The 24,752-nt window shown below is 49.7% G+C and overlaps 1 protein-coding gene across 1 annotated transcript; it reads right to left on the bottom strand.

Annotated features, from left to right (window-relative positions):
• Window positions 1-13,245: 13,245 nt before the first annotated feature.
• Window positions 13,246-19,618, bottom strand: LOC106847900 (MAL-like protein). The gene is made up of 4 exons (XM_014867457.3): window positions 19,553-19,618; window positions 18,207-18,374; window positions 15,595-15,717; window positions 13,246-13,417 (listed from the first exon to the last, which is right to left on the bottom strand). The coding sequence occupies exons 1-4, from the start codon at window positions 19,616-19,618 to the stop codon at window positions 13,355-13,357; spliced, it is 420 nt and encodes a 139-aa protein (XP_014722943.3). The 3' UTR covers window positions 13,246-13,354.
• Window positions 19,619-24,752: the final 5,134 nt, after the last annotated feature.

Below are 24,752 nucleotides of genomic sequence, written 5' to 3'. Positions count from 1 at the left end.
CGGCCACTGGGCAGTCTCTTTGCAGGTCTGGAGGAGCCTTCTTGAGCTATGCTCAGGGCACTTCAAGCCCGTGCTCACGCCTTCTGATGGCCTCTCCTCCACAGCGCTGCCTGGTTGCCCCTGTGCCCCAGCCTCATCTCGGTTGTTGGGCTGTTCAGGTCTCATCGCCCCTCCTCTCCACTCCTCAGACAGAGGAAGCCTGTCCCTGTGGCAGGGCCTTTGTGCTCTCTCCACCCAGAAACCCTCCTCCTGGAGGACTCAGTCATATGATCATCTCTTAGTGAGACCTTCCCTACCATGCCCACCTCAGAAGCCCCTCCCTCCCCACATCACTTATTGTGTTCCCCTGATCACTTCTCATGGCACTTTCTTCTATTGAGAATTGTTCAATATTTACTTGTTTAATGAACGCTCACCCTCTGGAAGGCCTGCCTTGTTCCCCATCCTGGAATAACACTGGCGCAGAGAAGGCCCTCCACAAACAGCTGTTGGGTGAGTCAATGCGTCTCCTAAGGCAATACGGTGAGATCCTTTGAGAAACTGGAAGTCAGCCTAGTTCAGAAAGTGCAACTGGTCATTTCATTCATACCGATGAGAATTAATCTGCAGTTCGCACTTGCTGCTGAGCTCTCTGGAGCCAGCACCCACCACAGTGTCCTGGGATGGAGATGCTGGGTCTGCAAGTGGTGTCAGGAGGCACCACGTTCTGAATCATCTACAGTCTGGCTCATGATCTGCACTGCTTACATGAGGCTGCCTTAGTTTCTTACATGTTCCATCAACATCATTATTTTCTCTATTGATGCCCATTTCCTCTCCCTTGGAGATCCGTCAGAATTCCCTCAGTGTGCACTCATTGTGCCCTAGAAGTGATGTCTGTGTGTTTCTTGCACGGCGACCAGAGCTTTCCTGCCCTTCACTATGTCTGTGCATTCACTTTCCACCCTCTCTTCCATTTGATGCCTCTTGACCTCAGGTACCACAAGTGCAGCCCCCATACCTCTCCTTCCTGCACCCCCTAGGGCAGCTCCTTCCCAGACCTCTCAAGGCAATTTATTCATACAACATTTTTCCTATATTTATTATTTACTAACCCATGGAACATGCCTTGGAGCTTTTCAAGGAAGGAACAACTTTATCATCTTTCTAGCCTTAAGGACTGGAGCATGATGTTTGATAAACAAGTGAAGAACAGAGTCCATGAATGAGTGAGTGAGGGAATGAATGAGTGTGTGAGTGAATGAGTGAGTGAATGAATGATCCTTTCTTACTGGCTGTCATGGCACCTATACAGTTGTTGTGACACAGGAGTTGCAGGACACAGACATGGGCTGGCAGCAAAGTTTCTCCTTTGGGGCTGACCTTGGAGGCAGCCTACCTACCTCCATCCCCATCTTGCCTTCTTTCTTGCTCAAGACCCAGATTTGGGTCAGGACCTGGGCCCCTGTAAGCTCCACAGCACCTTCTCAGACTTAGTGCTTCCCGACTGTTCCTGAGTCAGAAAGCATCTGGTGCACTGGTGTTTTGCAAAATTTACATTCTGTTGATGGTGAACACAACACTGATGCTTGGATAGATGAAAAGCATCCAGCAAGGGACTGAGGACAGGGGACGCCGCCCCATCCTGAAGAGGGAATATGCAGGGGGCCTAGGGGTGGCTCCATCCTAGATCAAGGAGGCCTCTGTAGCTGTGCTGAGTTTGTGGGGTGCTGCTTTCACGACCCGAGGGCAGCTGGGTGCAGAGGGTCACAGGCTCAGGTCCGTGAGGGCCTCTGTGTGCAGGAGAGCCTGGGACGTGGTCAGCCATTGGTGCTCCACTGTGGGCAGATGGAGCTGAGAAGGGCAGGCTCTGCATCAGAAGCCCAGGGGCAACTGCTGGGCAGCACAGGCCGCCCAGAGACCCCAGGAGCCTGAGGGGAGGCTGTGCCCGCCTCCACAGGGAAGGAGTTTCTAGAGCCCTGGCAGGAGCACCTGTTGATGGTCATCTGGTTTGTAAGGAGCAGCGCCAGTGAGATTAAGTAGAATTTGTCAGTGAGGAATTGTTGCCTCCAGAGGCCAAATGGACTAAAGGATGCTGGACTGTGTGTCCTCAATGAAGCATTAAACACAATTCCCTGGAGGAGGACGTCATCCCTGTAACGTCCCAGCTGTGCTCCTGGGCAAAGGGGGTGCAGGTAAGATCTTGCCTGGAAGACTGTGCAGTGGCAGAGCTATGGGGGGACCCCTGGGTGGCCCAGAAAAGGTGCATCGTGTCCCTCTGGAGTGTTTTAAAGTGTAGATTTTGTGATTATTCAGGTCTGACGAGGCCAACAGCTCAGTGTTCAGATGCCACTGAAAAGATAGTTTGCAGCTCACAGTCCCAGGAGGAGGGGCATGCCCAAGCACAGGGGTCACGTGGGGAGGCATCAAGGTCAGTGAGGGGGCAGAGGGAGCGGGAAGCTTGTTGTGTATTTGCAGGAAGAAGCAGGCAGGGCGGGGCAAGCAGACTGAGGATGAGCTGCTTTGAGTCATTTCCAAGGGCTCTGGGGCAGAGCGGTGGCCCTAGGTGTCCTGTCCTGGCTCTGGGGATGAGGGAGAGGAATGCTGGCTTCTGGAGGGTAAGAGCCAGGCAGAGGAGGGGCGGGGCACGGGCTTTGGACTGACTGGTTTGCAAGTGAGTCGTCTGTATCTCTAAGAATTGGCCCTGGGAGGGGCCATCTCTCCTTATCAGCAAGACCTCAGATGCCAGAGCATCAAGAACACAGAAAACAAGAAAACACAGTTACTCCACAGAGGGGCAGGCACCCTGCAGCTGGGAGGCTACTGAAATAGGCGCTGAACAGCACACACCATCCAAATCCACAACAGCAGAGTAGTCACTGGCTGCTGACTGGATGGAGTCAGTGATTTCAACAACGGGTACTGGGTATGGGGGTCTGACTGGATGGACCACAGCATGAAGGCTGCAATAATTCACCACGAGGGGCCAGATATCTTTTCAGGGGTCAGAGCAGGAAAAATTGGGCTGTCAACAGGAAAGCAGCAGGGATAGATCTTGGCTAAATTTCCCATAGTTATAGCCCCATTGCCCTAAAATATCCCACAGATGCCCTGACACAATGAGCAATCCCTTAACAGATATATGATTTACAAATATCTTCTCTCAACTGTGAGTTGTCATTTTACTCTTTTAAGTGTTCTTTGAAGCATAAAGAGTTTTAATTTTTATCATGTCTAGTTTATTTATTTCTTTGTTTTCCTTTTGTCATATCTAAGAACCCATGGCCTAATAAGGTCACAAACATTTAGTCCTATGTTTTCTCATAAGACTTCAGTAGGTTTAGCTCTTTTTAAAAATTTTATTTTTCCATTTTCTCCCCAAGCCCCCAGTGCATAGTTGTGTATTTCCAGTTGTGGGTCCTTCTAGTTGTGGCATGTGGGACGCCGCCTCAGCGTGGCTTGATGAGCTTTGCCATGTCCACACCCAGGATTTGAACCAGTGAATCCCTGGGCTGCCGAAACAGGGTGCGTGAACTTAACCACTAGGCCACAGGGCTGGCCCCAGTAGTTTCAGCTCTTCCATTTAAGTCTTTGATCCATTTTGAGTTAATTTTTGTATCTGGTGTGAAGTAGGGTCCAACTCCATTCGTTGGCATGTGGATACCCAGTTGTCCCAGCACCGTTTGTCGAAAAGATGATTCTTTCCCCACTGTATTGTCTTGGCGCTCCTGTCAAAAATCAATTGACTATATCAGTTTCCAAAATGTATAAAGAACTCACACAACTCAACAACAAAAAAAAGTGGACAACCCAATTTAAAAATGGGCAGAGGATCTAAACATTTTCCCAAAGAAGATATACAGATGGTCAACAGGCACGTGAAAAGGTATTCAATATCACTAATTACTAGGGAAATGCAAATCAAAACTACAATGAGCTGTCACCTCATGCCCATCGGAATGGCTAATGTTAACAAGATAAGAAATAACAAGTGTTGGAGAGGATGTGCAGAAAAGGGAACCCTCATGTGCTGCAGGTGGGAATGCAAACTGGTGCAACCACTATGGAAAATAGAACGGAGATTTCTCAAAAAATAAAAAAAGGAGGACAGGCCCTGTGGCCAAGTAGTTAGGTTCGTGCCCTCTGCTTTGGAAGCCCAGGGTTTCACCAGTTTGGATCCCGGGGGTGGACGTGGCACCGCTCATCAGGCCATGCTGAGGCAGCGTCCCACATGGTGCAACCTGAGGCACTCGCAACTAGAGTGTACAACTGTGTGCTGGGGCGCTTTGGGGAGAAGAATTAAAAAAAAAAAAAAAAACATTGGCAACAGTTGTTAGCTCAAGTGCCAATCTTTAAAAAAAAAGAAAAATTAAAAAAGGAAATCCTATATGATCTAGCTATTCAGCTTCTGGGTATTTATCCAAAGAACATGAAAACACTAATTCAAAAAGATACATGCACCCCTATGGTCATCGCAGCTGTAGGTTCACCAGCCTGCGTGCCCTTTAACAGTCATGTGTCCTTCTGGCCCCCTGCTGGGCAGGACACCAACTTTCTGGGCAGGACGTCCCGCTGCTGGGATTTGTAATGATCCAGGGCCTGGCCAGCCTGGATCTTACCTTATCTCACTCAAATAACATCACGTCTTAAAGGAACACAGAGCCCCTGCACGTGAGCTACTGCTCCTGGGAACACTGGCCATACCAGGGGCAGCCCCTCTTGGCAAGCACATAGCCTTTGTGCCCCTGCCTATACAGGCAAACCCTCCCCACCCGCGGTTGTGGGTACACACTTCTGTCCAGCCAGCTGCCACTGGGCATTCCCTGTCATTAACTCCCAATGAACCTAGGTGTCTCTTTTGCCACCTCTGGGTCTTTTCTTTGGTCTTTCTGCAACCTATCCTACACTGCTCACCCAACTGGGTGTGTGATCAGAGAGCAGCATTATTCACAAGAGCCAATAATTAGAAGCAACCCAAGTGCCCATCAAACAATGAATGAGTAAAGAAGATGTGGTATAGATACACAATGGAACACTACTCAGCCATAAAAAAGACAAAATTATGACATTCGCAAAACATAATGGACCTTGAGGGTATTATGCTCAGCAAAATGAGTCAGAGAGAAAGACAAACACCTTATGATTTCACTCATATGTAGAAGATAAACAAACAAACACGTGAACAAGGAGAATAGATCGGTGGTTACCAGAGGGGAAAGGGGTGCTGGGAGAGTGAAAAGGGTAAAGGGGTACCTCAGTATGGTGATGGATAAAAACTAGACTATTGGTGGTGAACACGAGGCAGTCTATATGGAAACTGATTTAGAATAATGCACACCCGAAATTTATACAGTGCTGTAAACCAATGTGACCTGAATAAAGTGATTAAAGAAAAAAAATCCATAGACCATTAACGTGAGGGTGCAATTCTGATTTTCAATTCCGTTCCTGTGATCTGTATGTCTAACCTTTTGCCAGTCCCACACTGTATCGATTACTGTACTTTGTATTAAGTTTTGAATTTGGGAAATGCGAGTCCTCCTACTTTGTTTTCCTTTTTCCAAATTGTTTTGACTATTCTGGGTCCTGTGCGTTTCCATATGAATTTGGGGGTCAGTTTGTCAATTTTGGCAAAAACCTACCAGTGGGATTTTGGTAGGGATAGCACTGAATCTGTTGGTTACTTTGGAGGAATGGTGCCATCTAACAATGTTAAATCTTCTGATCCAGAAACACAGGATGTCTTTCTATTTGTTTGTCTTTTAAAATTTCTTTCAATGTTTTCAGTGTACAACTTGCACTTTTTAACTTAGATTTATTTCTAAATATTTTATTCTTTTTTATGCTATTGTATATGCAATTCTCTTCTTAATTATATTTTTGGATTATTCATTGCTAGTGACAGCCAGCAATCACTTTCAATGGGTCTTTGATTAACATTTGGTTTCCATTCAAAACTTAATTAAGGAAATACCTTCCCATATTTTTAACTGCCTTTTTAAGTTTAATATGCATTTTCCTTTTTAAGTACTTCAATGGTGTGACAACAAAGTCATTTTGAGCCTTTTAATTTCAAATATTGAATTTGAAATACGATGAACCTCATGTTGTCTTAGATGATCCAACAGTGTTTACAAACTTCGATTTCAGCCTAAATCCACGCGTCTAAAGCGAGCATGCAGTTACACACCAGAGTCAAAGAGTCTCAGGTCTCTAACCCGTTACCTGCATAAAACTCCAGAAATGAGATTCCTCCTTGACACCCAGGCCCTGGTGTCTACACTTCTGAACCCACGCACAGTCGCTCTGAGATGGGCGTGTGAGCGCCTGCTGGGAGGTCGGTGACCATCCTGGAACCTGCAGACCTGGGGCCATTCCACTCACTCTGCTGAGCCATGAGCTAAAGTCCTGGTCAGGGATCGACCGCAGCCAGTTCACAAAAACACACCTACACCAAAAGGTGTGTACAAAAGGTGAGCGTAAGTTTTTTTGAACAGACTTTATTTTGATGTTTCATAAGAATCCCACATTTAATATCTCCCCTAGTACTTCTAAATTTATTTTTATCATAATTAAATGTGTATATAAGGTAATGAATTTTTTCACTAAGCCCCACATAGTTATCCCAGTTTATCTCAATGTGAAAAAAATTGTATTATTTTCTATGTGATCCACGATGTGTAAAAGATTGGGAAGTAAGATGTAAGGAAGTTCTACCATGTGCCAGGCCATGTTGCCATTATCTCACTTAATTCTCAAACAGAGGTCAAGAAAGAGGATGAACTGACCAGGATGGAGCCTCTTACTGCCAGCCCATTGGCTCTCAGTAAACATTTGCTGAGGAAGGAACAGACTGTATCTACCATTTACGCATTAGTGTGAATTTGCTTCTAGAGCATTATTTCACCTCTACTTGTGAAATGAAAGGCAAACATTCCATTTAACCTGCACCAGGAAGAGACGCCTGTGAGGCTGACTGGTTTCAGCCACACGAGTGTTTCCACCCAGGGCTGCAGAGCACTCCGGCCTCATCCAGCACTGAACACAGAGGTGTCGGTCTTGGGCAGATGAATCCGCCCACCTCGGGAACTGTGACTGCACTTCAGGCAGAGGGAGCCAGCAGCCTTCTGGGGGCAGCCCCCCTCTTTGCAGACGAGGTGACCCCAGAGATGAGACCACTCACTCCCTGCTTCATCTTGCCCTCCTCTGGAACGCATGGGGGGTGTGGCTAGTCCATTTCTCACACAGCCGTCTGAGAACCCAGGAGCCAGGAGGGCAGGGGAGGAGCCCTCATCCCCCCGGGCCTTCCCCTCAGCAGCACAGGCCAAGGGGCTTCGGCTGGTCAGTCCTAGGCCTGACCACGGCCCCACTGGTCATCCACTTCATGAGCTGAGGGCTGCTGGGTCCCTTCCCTCACTGTCCAAGAGCCCTTAGCCCACACTGAGCAAGGACGCAGAACTCCATCCCAGGGACATGGGCACCGATGATGGCTCGGCTGTGCCAGAATGGGCGCCTTGGGAACCAGCCACTGAGAAGCAATGAGGAAACATGCCAGGCTGTGCGAGGCCCACCCGTCCCCTCCGCCATCCTCCCAGGCTCCCTGGTTTCCTCCCTGACCTGCCCCTTCTTCTCCCTCCTTATCAGGGGCCACCAGACGCAGAGGGGCTTCCCCACAACCTGACAGGAGGTCACTGCAGCTTCCCACCCATTCGCACGGTGACAGTTACTGATGGCGACAGCTGTTCCTCTGGCCTTTGTGAGGGCCTGAGCCGAAGAGGACTGGCCGGCAGGGTCTGCATGTGCGAGGTCAGCTCAGAGACCCCACTGTGGGCAGCGCCCAAGCTGAGTGTGCATGTACACACAAGTGTGTGTGAACTCCGTGTTGTAACTTCTGCAACTAAAATGGGCTTTTCTTGCTTTGCACTTTCTTCTACATGAAAGAATTTAACAGAAGTGCAAGAAAAATTTCACATTCAGCTATCGTTGTAGTGGCTTTCATCTGACAAAAGAAGAAAATGACATTCTGTGACACTGGGCTCTTCTAGGAAACCCCAATATTCCCAGCAGTAAAGGTGCCGGCTGAGGACAGACTCTGGCCGATGATCAGATGGAGGAGAGGGAGGACAGTGACACGGTCCTCACGGCTCAGGGGGCCTGAGGATGGCGGTCGGGGGGCGTCCGTCTAGATGCCCCGCACCTCGCTCTGCCTCGTTCCAGCTCCCCTGCTTCATCTTCTCAGGGGTCTGTGAGCCCCTTAAGGGCAGAGGCCATTGCTTATTCATCTCGGCCTCCAGTGCCCAGGGCCCAGCTGGCCTGGAGCAGGGGCCCGGAAATTGTCAAAGAGGCTCTGAGACTCGGTCCCAGGGGAGGGGACACAGGCCCTGATTCTGTGCATTGTCCCCTCCTCAGATTCACGAACACTGTTTACTCTGCTCCTTCACATTTCAGGTGCCCTCCAACCAGGACCAAGGCCGCCCAGCTCCCTGGAGATGCAGGTTTGAGGTGGGGATGGGGGAGGCCGTGTCTGGAGCCCTCCAGTCCCCACCCCTGAGCTGGAGCCTCCTAGGATCCCCAGTCAGAGGGAGGGTCCCAGGGCCCTTGGAAACGTGGCCCTGGGGCCAGCCCCACTCCTACCCTCAGCCTGGCAGCCCCCACCAGAACACAGCACTTCCCACTCACTTGCTGGGAGACAGCGAAGGTGTCACTTAACACCTGCCACATCCACTCACAGGTACACATCCCGATGACCAGGGAGAAATGTCCGTGTGAGGGCTTAGGACCTACGAGGCCCTATGAGAATGTTGGCTAGTATTGCAACTACTGACATAAATTACTAATTTACTGCTAACATGGGGAGTGTCATCCTCCTTATACATGTATCAGGATGTGGAATCCAAATTGGCAGTGTTCAGTTTTTAGAGAACTCATGTTCACAGGTTGTTGAGAAGGACACAAGGCCCAGGAGGTTCTGGTCACCTCCCTGAGTGTGCTCTTCTGCTCGGGGGGCCAGGTGACCATCACACCTCACAGTCTCCCAAACCCCCTGCTGACCCGGCTTCTATGTGGACCTCACGGCGCCCCGCCCCCACTGCCCCCTGAGATGACTCCACGTAAATGCACCTTAACATGACCACGTCCTGGTGTAGCCGCCCCTTAACCTCTCGGCACCTTGACGTAGCTGCCCCCTGACGTCTCTGAATCTTGCACAGCTGCATCTTGACGTAAATGCACCGTGACGTTACCACACCTTGGTGGAATGACACCTGAACCTACTGTCCCTGGACCTACAGGAGCCTCTGCCCCCTTCACCCTGGCATCACCCCACCTGACACGTCTCCGTCCTGATGCGCCTGCACTGGATGCACGCCTCCCAGGTCATGGATAACACATGAGTCTTGAGCAGTGACATCCCTGCCTGAGCTCACATGGCTGGAAGAGGCAGGGGCAGCGTCCTCTGTGCTCTCCTCGCCGCCCTCCGCCATCCCCCTTGGCCGGGCAGGGAGCTGGGTGGAGCTGCCCAGGGAGCCGGCCCTGCCCTCCCTTCCTCCTGGAGGGGGCGTGGGTCTCCACGTGAAGAAACAAAGGCACCAGGAAGGGGGCACCCTAAAAAGAGCTGCCGCAGTCACTGCCAGCCTTCCCCACACAGGAGTGAGGAGGCCCCCGCCCAGTCCCACTGGAAGGCCACAGTCACCCCCCTGGACCCAAATCCACAGGCCTCTCAGGTCCAGCCTGACACTTCGGAGGCCTGGTTGTAGCAGTTCTCTCAGAGTTGCTCCTTGACACTCGGGCCTCAGGGCTCCAAGGACACTTGACACCTATGTCAGCCCTGCTCTGTGCTGGCCCAGGACCAGGGTGCACGGGGAAGTGGCTATCAGCCCAGGGAGCTCCAGCATCCACGGTGCTGCCTGCAGTGGGGCCCCAAGGCCACCAGAGCGGCACTGGGCCCTGGAGGTGGCAGCTGGGCTCTTCCTCACTGTAGATGAGGTTCTGGGGACAAAGGAGCTGAACCGTCATATGGGAGTCCAGGAGGAAAAGAAACAGGGCAGAGAACAGCGCTTTGTCCTGGGATGTCAGAGCGTGGGCTGGAGGTGAGGACCTGGAGGGCTAAGGAGTCACCTCTGCCATCAGTCCCTGCAGCCTGGCTGTGGCCTTTTCAGGTCCCTGTCCCTGTCACCCATTCAGGGCAGAGCACTCAGAGCTGAGGGTGGCAGGGCCCAGCCAGGTAGGGTAGGGAAGGGCAAGGATGATAAAAACATCCAAGAGCCCAACCCCTGCCCTTGAAACCTCCTGGTCCAGTGGGGAGACCCCAGAGCACAGGGGACAGCACAGCGGGACATAGCACATGCCCCAGGGGCAGAGGCAGCGGTGGAGGCCATGATTACCCCAGGGGATGAGGAAGGCATCCTGCAAGATGAATTAGAGTTTCTCATGTAGACGACAGGGTCAGGGCCTTCATGTCCCCAGGAGGGAAAGGAGCGTCCACCACTCCTGAGTGGCCTCAGCAGCTGTCCTGAGGGATCAGGGCATGGTGAGGCAGGTGGGGCAGGGCAGGGATGCAGCTGGACATGGGCAGGGGCCAGACTGGCATTTCAGGCCTGAGTGGCCACTTACCAAGGGGTTTGGACTTTATCTGAGGGCGGTGAGGGATATGAGCCAGGGAGAGACGGAATCTGATCCGTGGCTGGGGGACAGGCCAGGTGTTCCTGCAGTTGGTGCCTGGCTCTGGGGACACAGGTCCTGCAGTTCCCAGTGATGAGGACCTGGGAGGCAGTAGGGAGAAGACGGATTCCAGATCCTGCAGGAGGAAGAGTTGGGGTCAGGCCTGAGGGGAGGCCAGGCGTTGGAGGTGGAGGGGAAGGTGGGAAGGAGCCCGCCTCTCAGGTCGCAGCGCCCTCAGCTGCTGCATTAGCAAGCTCACCACGAGGGACTAAACAGAGATCCATCTTTCTACACCGTGCGGAGGCCGAGGAAGGAGGCGGCTGGTGCTGGTCCAACAGCCATCAGTGTCCAGCTAATATCTTTGCCCTTTCCTTGGCGATAGCTCTGGCCATGATGTCCTTGTTCAAGGCAGGAAGAGGAGGTGACAGTGTAGTGGGTGGGGTGGTGTCTGCCCAGGTCACCTCTTCAGGCTGATGGACCCTCAGCTGCTGGGGAGAGCAGTGACCACTGACACATTACAACCCCGCCCTAGAAGCGGCAGCTATGTGGGGACACAGGCTCTGCCCTCTTGCCTCAAGCAGGCACGCTGCAGGGGTGGTCAGCTCATGGTCCGGGGCCTCAGCTGTGACCTCATTGCGGGCCAGCTCCCCCCTCTTCCTGGTCCTGCCTCCCTCACCTGTCCCAGGGGCATCTTCCAAGAGCCTTCCCCAGTAAGCCTGCACACACAGCCTCGGTCTCGGAGTCCATGTCCAGGAAACTCAGTCTAAGGCAGCCAGTTATGTCTGAGCCATTTATCAGGAAAGTAAAAGTTTCCCAGAGATCAGGACATTAGACAGTGAGTGGTCAAAGAAAGAAGGCGGAGTTTTCTGTTTGGTGACTTTCTGCGCCCCCACCCCCACCAGGAGCAGAAAAAACGGTAAGTCCTTTCCACGTAATAACTTATTTCATTTCAAAACATCACCAGGCCCATGCAGTTATGGGGCTGTGCCCGACTGGCCTGGGTCAGGAGACCCAGCACAGACAGCGAGGACAACAGCTTTCTATTGAAGAACATTGACTTTGAACCAAGCACCTCATGTTGTGTTTCTGTGCAGACAGCGTCAGCCTTTTCCTTGAGAATGGCCCCAAAGTGCGCGGGTCCAGGCCCCTGTGAGACCCTCATGCATGAGGCCATTGAGTGGTCCCGGGCAACAATCAAGGGGGTGGAGGGGAATGGGCACACACAGAAGAGCTCAGACCTGGGGTGGGGTCCTTTCTGGCCTCCTAAGATGGCCCATGTGGTGACAGGAGCCCAGAGGAGAATCCTTGCACGTGACGTCCTGCCTCCTTCCTTGATGCTATGGGGGATCAGAACTGGCCGCCTCAAAATGTATCTCTTTGGCTTGATTATTTTTAAGAACAAAAGACTCTGAAAGAAACTTTGACCTTCCCCCTAACTGCCTCAAAGAATTTAAGATAAAAGCCCTGTCCCCAGGATGGATCATCACCACAGATAATTCCAGGTATTTATTGATGGACTGGTAGACTGTGAGGGTCCTTGCTAAGCCCACTCTTATCAATGTTCTGTCTACCAAATGTTTGCTTTTCCATCTCCGTGTGAACTGCCTTCCTCCCCTTTGAAGCTCTGAACCACTACCTCCAACATCCTCCTTTGTCTTGAGCTGAAGATGATATTTAAGCTGGCAGCTTGGCCATTTTGGTGAGTTACCCAGTGTCCTGGGTTTCTCCCATGTATACATGTTATAAAGTTTTATTTGATTTTCTCCTGTTATTCTGTCTCACGTCAGTTTAATTTGTAGCTCAGCCAGAAGGACCTAGAGTGGGTAGAAGTCATGTCCTTCCGCTGCTACAATGGTCTTTTCTGAGGACAAAGTGGCTCTAGTCCTTACGAGGTGGGGACTTGAAAGCCTCACACATGCGTCCTGCAGCCCCGTAGTTCTCTGAGAGGCCTGACTTATGGAGAAGCAGGTCCCACCCTTTCCTCTCTGACCCCTCTTCCCATCCCCATTGTCCTATTGTCTGATAATTTTGTAGTCAGTCAATCACTTATTTTCCCCACAAATCTACCCTCAGAATTGACTTTACACAGATTTCCCTTGGATCCCAAAGCTGGGGAGGGAAGGGCAGGAAAGTGGAGTGGGGGATGGCAGTGTGCTCCTCCCTGTCAGCATCTCTGGGATGGGGAGGGGTCTGGACCAGTCTCCAGAGCAGAGGCAGAGCCTAGAGCAGGAGCAGGTCCGTGGATCTTCTTTGGATCTGGAGGCGTCGACAGCACCATTTCGATTTTAAGAAAGTGAGGCTGGATGTTCCCATAAACCTGCCACAGGGAACCTCGCTGCTGAGGCGGAAGCCACGGGTGGGGAGACAGTGGCTGGTCTGGGAGCCTCAACGGCGAGGCCGGGAATTAGTTTTCTGGAAGATGGAGTTCCATGTCAGATAATTCCAAGAGACAGGTACTTTCCCAGGCAAAAAAATCCCCCCTCCTCCGTCAAAGCAAAAGTTTTTCATATTCATCATAATGAATTAAAATGTCCAAACAGATGTGCCAGAGTGTGGCTTCATCGATCAGTCTGAAAAGATGGTCTGTCAATCCTGTTGACATTTTTGTTGATCTTCTGTTTATCACCCAGATGGCAGATGTTGAAGATCACTTTTGGGAGCCAATCACCCAGGTTCTGAAAGGGCCTTTCTCGTGGCCATGTGGCTCCCGGACCCTTCAGTGGTAATAGTTGCTGAAGGCGTGGAGAATGTACAGCAGGGTGGTGATAAAGGCGAAGAGCTGGAAGAGGACGGGAGAATGACAGTGTTAGAGACGCTGCTGCCCTCAGCCCCTGCAGCCTGGAGGCCACATGTTCTGACCCCACTTCACCCCCTGCACACTGCCTGGCCTGAGGGCAGCACCACTGGACAACTGCTCCATCCTCCTGGAGACTCACCATCCCTGGGTGTCCTGAGGTCGCACTCCCTGTGTCCTGCTCAGACCATGCAGGCTCCATCTCGCCTGCAGACGTGTCCACCTCTACCTGCCATAAAGGGGGCTCGTCTTCACCCTGTGCCTGCCAGGCTCCTGCCCACTGTCCATCACTGCCTGTGCTCTGACCACTCCCACAGTCTCACTCATGGCCCAGAATTCTGCTTTGGGCGTCTGTCTGTCCCCTCCATGAAGGCCTCAGAGGCCCCCAGCTCTCAGCGGTTCACCCTGAACTCCTGAGATGTCCTCACCGGCCTCCACAGCTCAGTGGGCTCCAGGACCCTCCTCTCCTCTGGTCCAGCCACCAAGCCAGGAACCTGGGACCCCTCCCTCTCCTCCTTCCCCAGCCGCCATGGCCAAAGCCCCCCAGAGTCGCCTGATTGTCCTGCCTGACCATCTCTTGGTGCGTCCAGTTCTCCCTCGTCTCAGCCGCCCTCATCCATCACCAGGACCTCCCATGGCCTCAGCTTGTCCACTCCTGCCCCCTCCTCCCTCTAATCCGCCCCAAGAGGAAACGTGGTCTGGCTGCTCTGTCACATCGTTAGACTGCGTTACGGCTTCCCAGGACAGAGGCCATCGTCCCAACATGCCTCCCAGGGCGGCCGGCCGCTTCAGCCTCACTTTGCCCCGCTGTCCACTCACACTCTGTTCTCATTCATTCATTCATTCATTCAACAAATATCCTTGAGGCATCTGCTCTACTTCAAAACTGACAGTGGCTACAACAGTGAGCAAAACTTTCAAAAGCCCCTGTTCTCGTGGAGCTTACATTTATTCTAGTGGCAGAAGCAAAAAGTAAGCCTGATAAACAGCAGGAAAGTAGGTTAGCTGGGCACGAGGGCCCAGGAGGAAATAAAGCAGGAAGGGGAGGGGAGGCTGGGGGTTCAGGGAGGGCCTCACTGAGAGGGCCACATGTGAGAAAGGAACAGAAGGGGCGGGCGAGGGAGCTGCCTCCTGGAGTGAGGGTGTCCTTGCCAAGGCTGATGCTACAGTGTGTCTTTGTGTCTAGCAGCAGGAGGGGAGGTGGGAGCTGTGCTGGGCCTGGCCCTGAGGGCGGGGGCTGCGGCTGGAGGGGCGGGTTGAAGGCAGTTAGAGGTTTTGATGCGGAGGGAATGGAGGCAGACAGCCCGGGAAGGCAGCTCAGCTACCTTGTGGCCCACTAGTGGGGGCCTGCACCCCATTCTCATACTAGGGACACTACCCCATGCTGGACATCTTCCTCCTGCCACCTGGTCCCTCAGGAGCCCCCAGTCTGACACAGGACTTGACCTTTCTAGTCACAGTGACTGATCAGGTGTGGGCTCAGACTCAGCCTGAACAGGAGAGTCCTTCCTGGGGAGTTTTCAGGGGAGGATTAAGGAGAAAGGTCAGGCTGCTCCAGAGGAGGAATCTTCTGGCTGTGAACTCCCTGCCACGTGAAGGCGCCATTCCCCCAACAGAGAAAGAGGCTGCTGTGCAGAGCCTGGAGAGGGGAGGCAGGGCTGCCATGAGTCTCTGGTCTCAGGGGGCCTGAGGTCCAGGGGTCCTGCTCCTCCAACGATTTGGCTGGACCACCTTGCCTTGGGTCCATCAGCCACCATCTGCCTCCTGTGGACTTCTGTCATTGCAGGACACACAGTTCAGCCATGCTGAGGAATTGGGGCTCCATCCACAAGAAGAGGGAGCCATCAAATATCTTCAGTAGGAGAGAAGATGTGTTCCAGTTGGTGTTTTGGAAAAGAAGATTCTGAGGCAGAGCAGTGGGTGGAAGAGGGCTCAAGGCTGAGGCGGGAAAACAGAAGACGAGAGCTGACACCTGAGCTCGGGCCTGGTGCTCCATGAGGAGTGCACACCTGTTCACACGGGCACAGACATACACACATGCACACCCCTCCCCCATCCTCCAAGCTCCCTCAGCCTGAGGCTCAGGTCGTCTGCCCCCATGAGACAGACTTAAGCCTCAGGCGATGCTCTCACGCCATGGTGGTCACTGTCCTAGTGCTCACCAAAGCTGTGGTGTTGATGAAGTAGTTGGTCAGGTTCTGGGTCTCAGAGACGATCGTGGAATGTACCTGCAAGACGGCCGCACTGATGTACGGGATGGCGGTGGTCCCGTGGTACAGGCTGTCCTGGAAGGCAGAGCAGAGGCCTTGTCACATGGGCACATAAGCAGGTGAGCACTTTCCACTCTGACTGCATAGCTGAGAAGTGGGAGGGAAAGAGACAAGCCAGCTCCCGAAACTACTGCTTTTTTTTTTTGGCAGAGTTTCTTTCTTTATACATGCATTTTATTTTTCTTTGTTTCCCCAAAGCCCCCTGGTACACAGCTGTTTATTTTTAGTTGTGGGTCCTTCTAGTTGTGGCACGTGGGACACCGCCTCAGGGTGTCTTGATGAGTGGTGCCATGTCCACCCCCAGGATCCGAACCAGTGAAACCCTGGGCCGCTGCAGCGGAGCACGCGAACTTAACCACTCTTCCACGGGGCCTGCCCCTTGGCAGTGTTTCTAATGAAATGTCTGTCTGTAGTCTAGAATAGTGGATCAATATTTAGCAATGATGTTAACACTAGCCAACATTTATTGGGTGCTTATTCCATGCCAAGCTCTATTCCATGCCAAGCTTATTCCGTGCTAAGCCCTTCTCTCATTTATCTCATGTAACCTTGTCGATTTGGAGGAAATGGAAGCTCAAGGTTAAGGTCAATGAATAAATGGAGGAGCCAGGATTTCAATCCAGGCCAGATTATCTCCAGTGCTCTTAACTATGAGTGCTGTGAAGACCTACTATGTGCTGGCACTGTTCTCACAATGTACGCATGTTGTCTCATTTCATTTCCACAGCTAATTTCATAAGGCTGCTTCTATCATTATCTCCAACTCACAGCTGAGGAAACTGAGGCTTAGCTAACAAGTGGGAGAGCTGGGAGCGTCAGGCCATCTAACTCTAGATTTCCATTTTTGATCCTTTGTGTTAAACCCTCAGCAGTGTTCTTCAACTCAATAAGAATGTCATGTGGTCATTAAAAATGATTGTCAATTCTGGAAGGAATGTCATAATAGGCAAATCAGCATTTTGCATCCCCTAATGAGACAGTCAGTTCAGGGAAACTCATCGGTAGATGAAAGAAAGCGTTAGAGGAAAAAGTGATGGGTAAGGCTGTACACTGCGATGGGTGAGGCTTGAAGGGTGCCCACCAGTCCCCCCATGTGATGTGACTTGAAGCCATTTATGAAGCATTCTTACCAGAAAGACTAACCGTCCTCAAAGAAGCCTTGCTTACTGACTTCCAGTCGACAGGAAATTCAGGACTAGAGGAGCAATTCAGGTCACACCAGGAAGAAGCCAACAGACAAAACCCAAATGGGGGACCTTCTACAGGACAGTCGACCCAAGATCCTCAGCAAGTCACTGTAGGGGGAGCCCTTCTAGATGAAAGGGGCCCAGGATCTCTACCTACCCAGGGCAGCGCATGGTCTTGTGAGGACCCGGATTTGAACAGGTCAACTGCACAAGGCACTTCAGACACAACTGGGGAAACGCGAATGTGACCCGGGTCCTAGATGGTGACGAGGGATCCCTGTCAGCTTTACGTACGTGTGACAGTGTGAGACAGTCTGCAGGGTCTCTGGAGGCTACTGACGTGTGTAGAATGGGATGACATGTTTGGGGTTTCCATTAGAATTCTCCAGGAAAAAGAAGGCTTGAGGAAGCAAGTGTGGTAAAGTCTTGATAATGCTGGAATCTGGGTTATGGTTACCTGAGGGCCTATGACAGAATCTTCTCTACTTTTCTATATGTTTCCAATTATTCAATATAGAAAAATTTTACATGGTTATCACGATGATCTGACAACATGAAAAGAATTAATGACCTAATATTAAATGACAGAATCTATATCCAAAATTATTGGCTCACTATGATTCTATATACAGTTTGCATAATATTTGTCAGGAATATGGAAGAACGAACCCAGTGATTATGACAGGACCTTGAGATTGGGGTGATTTTTTTTCTCTAACATTTCCTTCAATGTTGCCCTAATGATTTTTTTTTTTTTTTTGAGGAAGATTTGCCCTGAGCTAACTACTGCCAATCCTCCTCTTTTTGCTGAGGAAGACTGGTCCTGAGCTAACATCCGTGCCCATCTTCCTCTACTTTGTATGTGGGACGCCTACCACAGCATGGCGTGACAAGCGGTGCCATGTCTGCACCCAGGATCTGAACCGGCCAACCCCGGGGCGCTGAGAATCGGAACGTTTGAACTTAACTGCTGCACCACCAGGCCGGCCCCCCGATGATTTTACCATAAATAAAATTTAAAGGGAAATGTGTTCGGATGGGCTGGTACAGGAATGTACAGAGCGTGTGTACTCCTCATGAGGACGGCATGGAGGGGGCGGCAATGGGAGGTTTACTCAGGCAGAGGATGCCTTCATTCCAGTTTAATAGGAAACTCATGAAAATAAGAAGTCCTGGTTCAATGGGGTCTGAGCCCAGGAAATGTCTTGATCCTTGGTCTCTGATCCTCCCTCTCTCCCAGAGGGCCGTTGTCCTCGCATCACACAGGACGTCAGTCTGGGAGGATCTCAAGGCCTGGGCCACCCTTGCGGTTCTTACTAGAACGATCCAGGACTCAGAGTTCCTGTAAAATCCAAGCAAGTAAGACAACAGGAGCATCAGGGAGGTGAGGAACGAGGTGAGCGAGAGGTCCATCACCCATCCTTGCAGCAACGGGTGTGCTACCTGAGTGGCGGCCACCAGGATCCAGACCCAGCACCTGAACCCCTGTAAGAGAAAACCATGAACAAGGGGATTCATTTGCCTGTGCGGGCATGTTTCCCTTTGCTAGGCATCTTTCTTCTCCTCTGTCCCTGTTGAAAGCTCTTCAGGTGAAGTTATGTGGGAATCAAGGGAACAGGGAAGCCTGACCCCCAGAGTCACAGTAAACTCAGGTCCTATTGGTAGAAAATTCAAGGGGCTACACAGAGGTTTCCAGGGGAAGGACTCAGCCAAATTTGGCCTGTGGATATGTCTTCTTGGCCCAAATAGTGCTGGCATATACAGTTTTTTAAACATTTCTGAATAAGTTGCCAACATTTAAAACAGGATATTTCATGTGAAATATCCAGATTTCAGAAATCTCTTGAGAAATCGGTTGTTCTGGCCACAGTGAACCCATTTCTCAAATCAGAGTAAGCTGAAATGAGTTGTGATTGTCTCTTTAAAAAGGATCTAGAGTCCTCAGTGGACCACATCCCCCCCTCCTCCAACCTGTGTCATTGTGTGGCACTTTCCCTGTTGCTCACTGTCCCTGTGGAATAGTGCTCTCCTCCTGGCTGCCTTCCCCCACTGACAGTGCCTGCCTGGCCCTGAGGACACTTGGTTTGGAGTCTCTGGGGTTATAGTATCTGATGCCCTGGGGTCAGTTACCAGCTGGGTGATCTGGTTCCGTTTAATGACCTCTCAACTCTGTCCTGCCATTGATTATTTCTTTGATGGAGAAACCACACCTTTGTCTTGTCCTCTCTGGGCTCTGCCTCTGTTTGCTTTGGGGCTGGGCTTGCCCCGTGTTGCTGAGCCCAGGAGAGGAAGTAAGTGTCCACCAGATGGCGTGTTTAGTTAGAGGCCTGGAGAGAAGATGGACACGAGCACCAAGTGTTTTGTCGTTGGTTTGTCTCAGACGTTCTGAGCCCCTCCCCTTCCTGGGCCTCCTCGGGACGTCACTGTGAGCCTCCTCAGTTCTCCCTCTCACTCCTGTTACGTCTGCGTTTTTAGGCACCACATAGGCTGACAATCCCAGGAACCCCCTCAGCCCATTTCTCCCTGTGGTCTCCAGCCCCACACGTCCACTTGCCCACTGGACATCTCTACTTGGACATCCCTCCGTAGGGTCTAACCCTGCACTTGCATGACCCTGAGGGAGAGAGCGCCTCATTAATTTTGCCCCTAGGCACCTCACCTACCTCATCCCAGTCCTGGCCCTGCCCCTCAAGCTGCTCATATACAAGAGGTACAAAATCTGGATTCATTGACACTCCCAGATTCCTTCAGACCCACCTCCCTCAGCACCTGCTGAGAGTTATAGGATTGGAAAGTAGAGTACAGAGCCCTGCAAAGATCATGATAATGTTCCATTTCTCACACCACATAATGAGTACACAGGAGTTAGTCTATCTTTTATAAAGTAATAAAATAATTTTGGAAAAGAAGAAAAACTTATTGGACCATGAGACCACTGGAGATTTGTGGTGATGGGGAGGCAGGAGCCAAGGATGGCTCCTGGGTTTGTGGTTTGGAGGAATCACACCACCAGATTTTAATGCTTTCTATAAAGTCACACTAAATCAAAAGAGTTGCCAGCGCAGGTGACTCACATTTCTGCCCTCCTCAGGAGGTAGCTCATCCCGTCCCCTAGTTCTGCTGCCTTTCCACATAAACTTTAGAGTCAGCTTGTAAATATCAACAATATCAATCTGCTGGGATTTTGATTGGGTTAAAGCTATAGATGAATTTGGGGAGAACTGACATCTTTACTCTGATGAATCCTCTAATCCATGAACATGGTATGCCTCTCCAATTATTAAGATGTTCTTTGACTTCTTGTATCAATGTTTTGTAGTTTTTAGCATAGAGATGCTGTACTCATTTTCTTATATTTATTTCTACCTCTTTCATTTTTGGCGAGCTTTTGTAAATAGTGCTGCTTTTTTGAAATTTCGTTTCCCAGTTATTCATTGCTAATAAAGAGAAATGCAATTGATTTTTTGTGTGTTGATATTTGCCCTACAACTTGTTAAACTCACTTATTGATTAATGAGGAGTTTTTTTGGTTTTTGTTTGTTAGATTCCTTGGGATTTTCTATGAATCTCATTAGAGTTTAATTTTTATGGTTACTCATGAAATTGAGCTTATTTCCATATATTTCATATTTCCTCTTCTGTGAAGTTTTTTATTGTTTTTTTACTGGATACAAATTTGTTATACGTTTGGCTTTTTCATATTGATTCATTGGAATACTTTCTAACTTGTGGATCTCGTTGACTATTATAAATATTGCAGATGTATTCTGCCAGCACTTTTCTCACACATAGTATGGTGTCTTTTAATGAACTAAGTTCTACATTTTAGTGTAATGAATATGTTAATCTTTCCCTTTATAGACTGTGTTTTTGAGTCAAGTTTGTGAAATCTTTCCCTACCTTGAGTCATGAAGATGTTCTCACATCTCAGATATTCCTTTTGGGATTATGTTCTTTCTTCCTGAAGGATGACTGTTAGCAGTCCCTTTAGGAAAGCTCAGATGGTAGGAGTCAGTTTTATTTGTTAAAAAAAAGTCCTTATTTTTCCCCTGACAATTATTTCCTCTCAGCACTTCTAAGACATTTTCCCCTGTGTTCTACACCTTTCCATGTTATTCCACTGCAGTCTGGCTCCCATTGCTGCTGCTGAGAGGTCAGCTGTCAGTTGAACTGCTGCTCCTTTCTTGGACTCCGTCTTCATTATTTGGCTGCTTTTAGAGTCTTCTCTGTCCTTGGTGTTCTGCAGTTTATGAGATAATGATACAATGTGCTGAGATGTGGGTATCTTTTTATTAATTTGGCTGGTATTCACTTTATATTCCATATCTGATAATTCCATTATTTCAGTCTTGGTAGCCTGATTCTGCAGTCTGTGGTTTCTCTTCACTTTCATTCTTGTTCACTTTTTCCCTACTATGTTTCATGAATTTTGATTGAGAGCTCATGACTGTGGGAGTGGCTCAGTTCTGAGTGATACTGTCAGGAACTTCTGGACAAACACCTCCACTTACTTCTGTCCTGCTCGGCTGAAAGATACAGAAGTTTCAGGTTCTGCTTTTCATAACACATCCCTGCTTTCTGGGACAGGCAGTTCTCATCTCACAAACAATACATAGACATGGACATGTCACCCCATCCCTGGTGGGGCAACACTGCTGCTGGGCTGGGGAGGAAAAGCACTTTAGAATTTATGGGCTATTAAAGAGAGAAAGGGAGCAGGAGGTGAGAAGCCAGAATAGATCCAGAATTGACTACAACGCAGAGACTCCTGGGCTCTTATATGGCTGGGCAACACTCCAGAAGCCTGGCCTCCCTTACAGCACCAGCTCTGGGAGCACATCTCCCCGACCCTAACATCAATCTCCAAGTGAATTGTGGGAGTCCTGGGCTGGGCCTGGGACCCCTTGTGAATGAGCCTTGTCCTGAGCAGGGGATGTTGAGGGACAGAAGCTGCTGTCCACCCTGAACTGGGCATTTAAAAACCTGGACAGGTTTTATTCTTTAAAAACTAAGATTCTTGGGCTGGCCCAGTGGCATAACAGTTAAGTTCATGCACTCCACTTCAGCAGCCCAGGCTTTGCAGGTTCAGATCCCGGGTGCAGACCTACACACTGCTTATCAAGCCATGCTGTGGCAGCATCCCACATATCAAATAGAGGAAGATGGGCACAGATGTTAGCTCAGGGCTAATTTCCATCAGTGAAAAGAGGAGGATTGGTGGCAGATGTTAGCTCAGGGCTAATCTTCCTAAAAAAATTTTTTAAAAAGATGTAGCCCATAAGTTTCCTAACATGATGGATTTCTAAAAATAAAGGCCTCTATTAAGACTGTCAAAAAAGGTCCCTCAGTTGGTACTCTGATTATTTAGGTTAAATTCTTCCAAATGTGATCAGGTTTTTCTTCAAACAGCCTTCTCATGTTTTATCTTCACATGCAGTTCTTAAAGATTTGCACCGATGAGGAGAACATCTTACCCTGTAGAAAACGACACACGGCTTCTCTACTTGGTATAGTAGCTGTGCCGCTTGCTAGCTCTGACCTTAGGGAAATTATCTAACCAGCCCGGCCAGTGTCCTCAGCAGTAACATAGAAAACTCAGTGTCTACTTCCTACAGAAGTTGTGAGGATTAATCAAGTTAGTTAAGGACACTTACAGCAGGCACTCAAGAAATGCACGCTGTAATCTTGTTATGAACGATGAAGGCTTGGGGCAATTTACCAGCTGTCACAAGTGCATTTGAAATGCACTAAAACCTTTGTCCTTTGATGCAGGGGTGGGGTAACTCATTCCTCTAAGCCTGAAAGTTGTTTGTTTTGTTTTTTAAAGAGCATTTATTATGTAGACTTGAAAAGGCAAAGCTAGATTCTGCTTTTATATCTAATTGCGATAAATCTTGTTCAAATATTAGACTGAATTAAATGATTAATGACATAACTTTCTCAAATAGATTACTCTGATGTTCCCTTCATTTCACAGGATAAATTTTATTAGCAATAATCATACATTTTTATATTCTGGATAAACGACTCATCAGATATATGATTTGCAAATATCTTCTCTCATTGTCTGGATTGTATTTTCACTTTCTTGAATAATCACAAATTTATCTTTTGATAAAATCTTGCTTTCATAAAAATCCATAGATACAGTCAACTTAAATTTACTTGGTTTTTTAAAACTCTTTTTAAATTTAAATATAACATTATTCCTCATAAAAATTTATTTTACTGAATTAAAACATACTCAAATGATCAGATCTGGGTATCCATATCAAATTTCATCTGGAAAGTGGGCTATACAAGAAAGAGCAAAGCCTAACTCATGATGAGACAGTTACTTTGGTTCTGTCGCTTTATTCAGGTCACCGTGGAGGGTCCATCAGGGCCACACTGTCAGGCTGCATTCTTCCTTATTTCTCCCAAGAAGTCATAGGTCTGCTCTGAAATGTCAAAGGGTTCATGGAGCCCATCTGGGGACAGCAGAGCATGGAGGGCGCCCCCGTTCTCTCGGGTTTCCATGAGGAAGTCAGCGATCACCTTCCAGCCAGGAGCCTCAGCCTCTCCTTCTGCCCACCTGAATGGGGGCAGGAGTGTGGACTGGAGGAGAGGGAGCGCGCAGTCGTGGTAGACCAGGATGAACGCAGCCTTCAGGAGCTCTTTGTCTCTCTGGGGACAACGGCACCACAAGTAACTATGAATGGATCTGCGTCGTCATTTTTTCAGTGTTAAATTTATAGACTCTGTTAACTGGAAGCCATCTAATGGGAGGGACGGAGGGGCCAGCAGTGCCTGGCAGATGAGGGCTCTGAACCAGCTGCTCAGTCAGGAAACAGCGCTCTCTGCAGTGGAAGCAGCAAGAGTCAGCACAGAGCAGAGGCGAGCAATCCTCCCCGAGTCCGGCAGCGGCTCCTTGACACCTGGGAGTCTCCTAAGCTTCACGAGGGTGTCCCACCCATTCCACTTAATTCGATTACAGCACATCAGAGACATTGTCACGTAGTCATAAGAGAAGGGGAGCAAGCATTCCACATGAGATCCAGAGAAAGGAGACCCAAGGAGCAGTGTGGTCAGACCCTCCCCGGGTAACACGAGGGTTACCCTATCAGCACAGTCAGTGACCCCCGACACCGACAGGCGGGGGTGGGAACCTCAGAGGGCACAGCAGCTCAAGGTGGAGATGTCTGTGTGCAGCAGAGTCTGCACACAGATCTCACCTCTCCAAGCACAGCACTTGTGTAGGGGGCAGTTTCTCCAGGCCTGAGGCCCAGCACCTTGGCCACCGCTGCACTAGAATCGCATTAAACCTGCCAATTTTAGCAAACGTCGAGTGTAGATGATACAGGTCAAATGGAAGCTGAAATAAGGATACAATATGAATTTTTTTTTCCAATTTTTAGTGTTTTTAGTTTGTTCCCCCATGTCCTTGTAGAGAATTAGCAGTTTAGATTAGAAGTCCAGAAACCATGGACCGTGGTCAAATGTGGCCTACTGCCTCTTTTTATAACTCAAGTTTTATAGAAACACAGCCGTGCTCAGACATTTATGCACAGTCATTAGCTGCTTTGCATCACAATGGCAGAGTTGAATAGCTGTGACAGAGACCCTTGGGCCCCACAGAGCCAAGAATATTTACTGTCTGGTTTCCTGAACAAGTCTGTTGAGTCCTGGGTTGGGGCAGTGAAGCCCCCACTCACTGACTAAGGCAAGTTCTGGTTGGTAACGAGCGCACCTCTGTGGCGATGTAAGCACCAGCCATGAAGATTTTCAGTGTGTGACACAGCTTAGGCCAATTTTCTTTTTCTTTCTCCTTACCTGACATGACATAGAGCGCTACAGGAATTTTTTGAAAACAAGAGAAATTTC

Source organism: Equus asinus, chromosome 6 (genome assembly GCF_041296235.1).
Source record: "Equus asinus isolate D_3611 breed Donkey chromosome 6, EquAss-T2T_v2, whole genome shotgun sequence".
NCBI lineage: Eukaryota > Metazoa > Chordata > Mammalia > Perissodactyla > Equidae > Equus > Equus asinus.
This window is presented reverse-complemented; position numbering and strand designations above follow the sequence as displayed.

Bases quoted from the DNA above. Each gene is read 5' to 3' on its own strand.
- LOC106847900 (XM_014867457.3), bottom strand. From the start codon at position 19,618: ATGAATCCAGATTTTGTACCTCTTGTATATGAGCAGCTTGAGGGGCAG. The intron at 15,718-18,206 runs GTAAGAACCGCA...TCTGCCTTCCAG, and splicing joins CTGAGTCCTGGATCGTTCTA to GACAGCCTGTACCACGGGAC. The intron at 13,418-15,594 runs GTGAGCACTAGG...GTCCTCTTCCAG, and splicing joins TCATCAACACCACAGCTTTG to CTCTTCGCCTTTATCACCAC.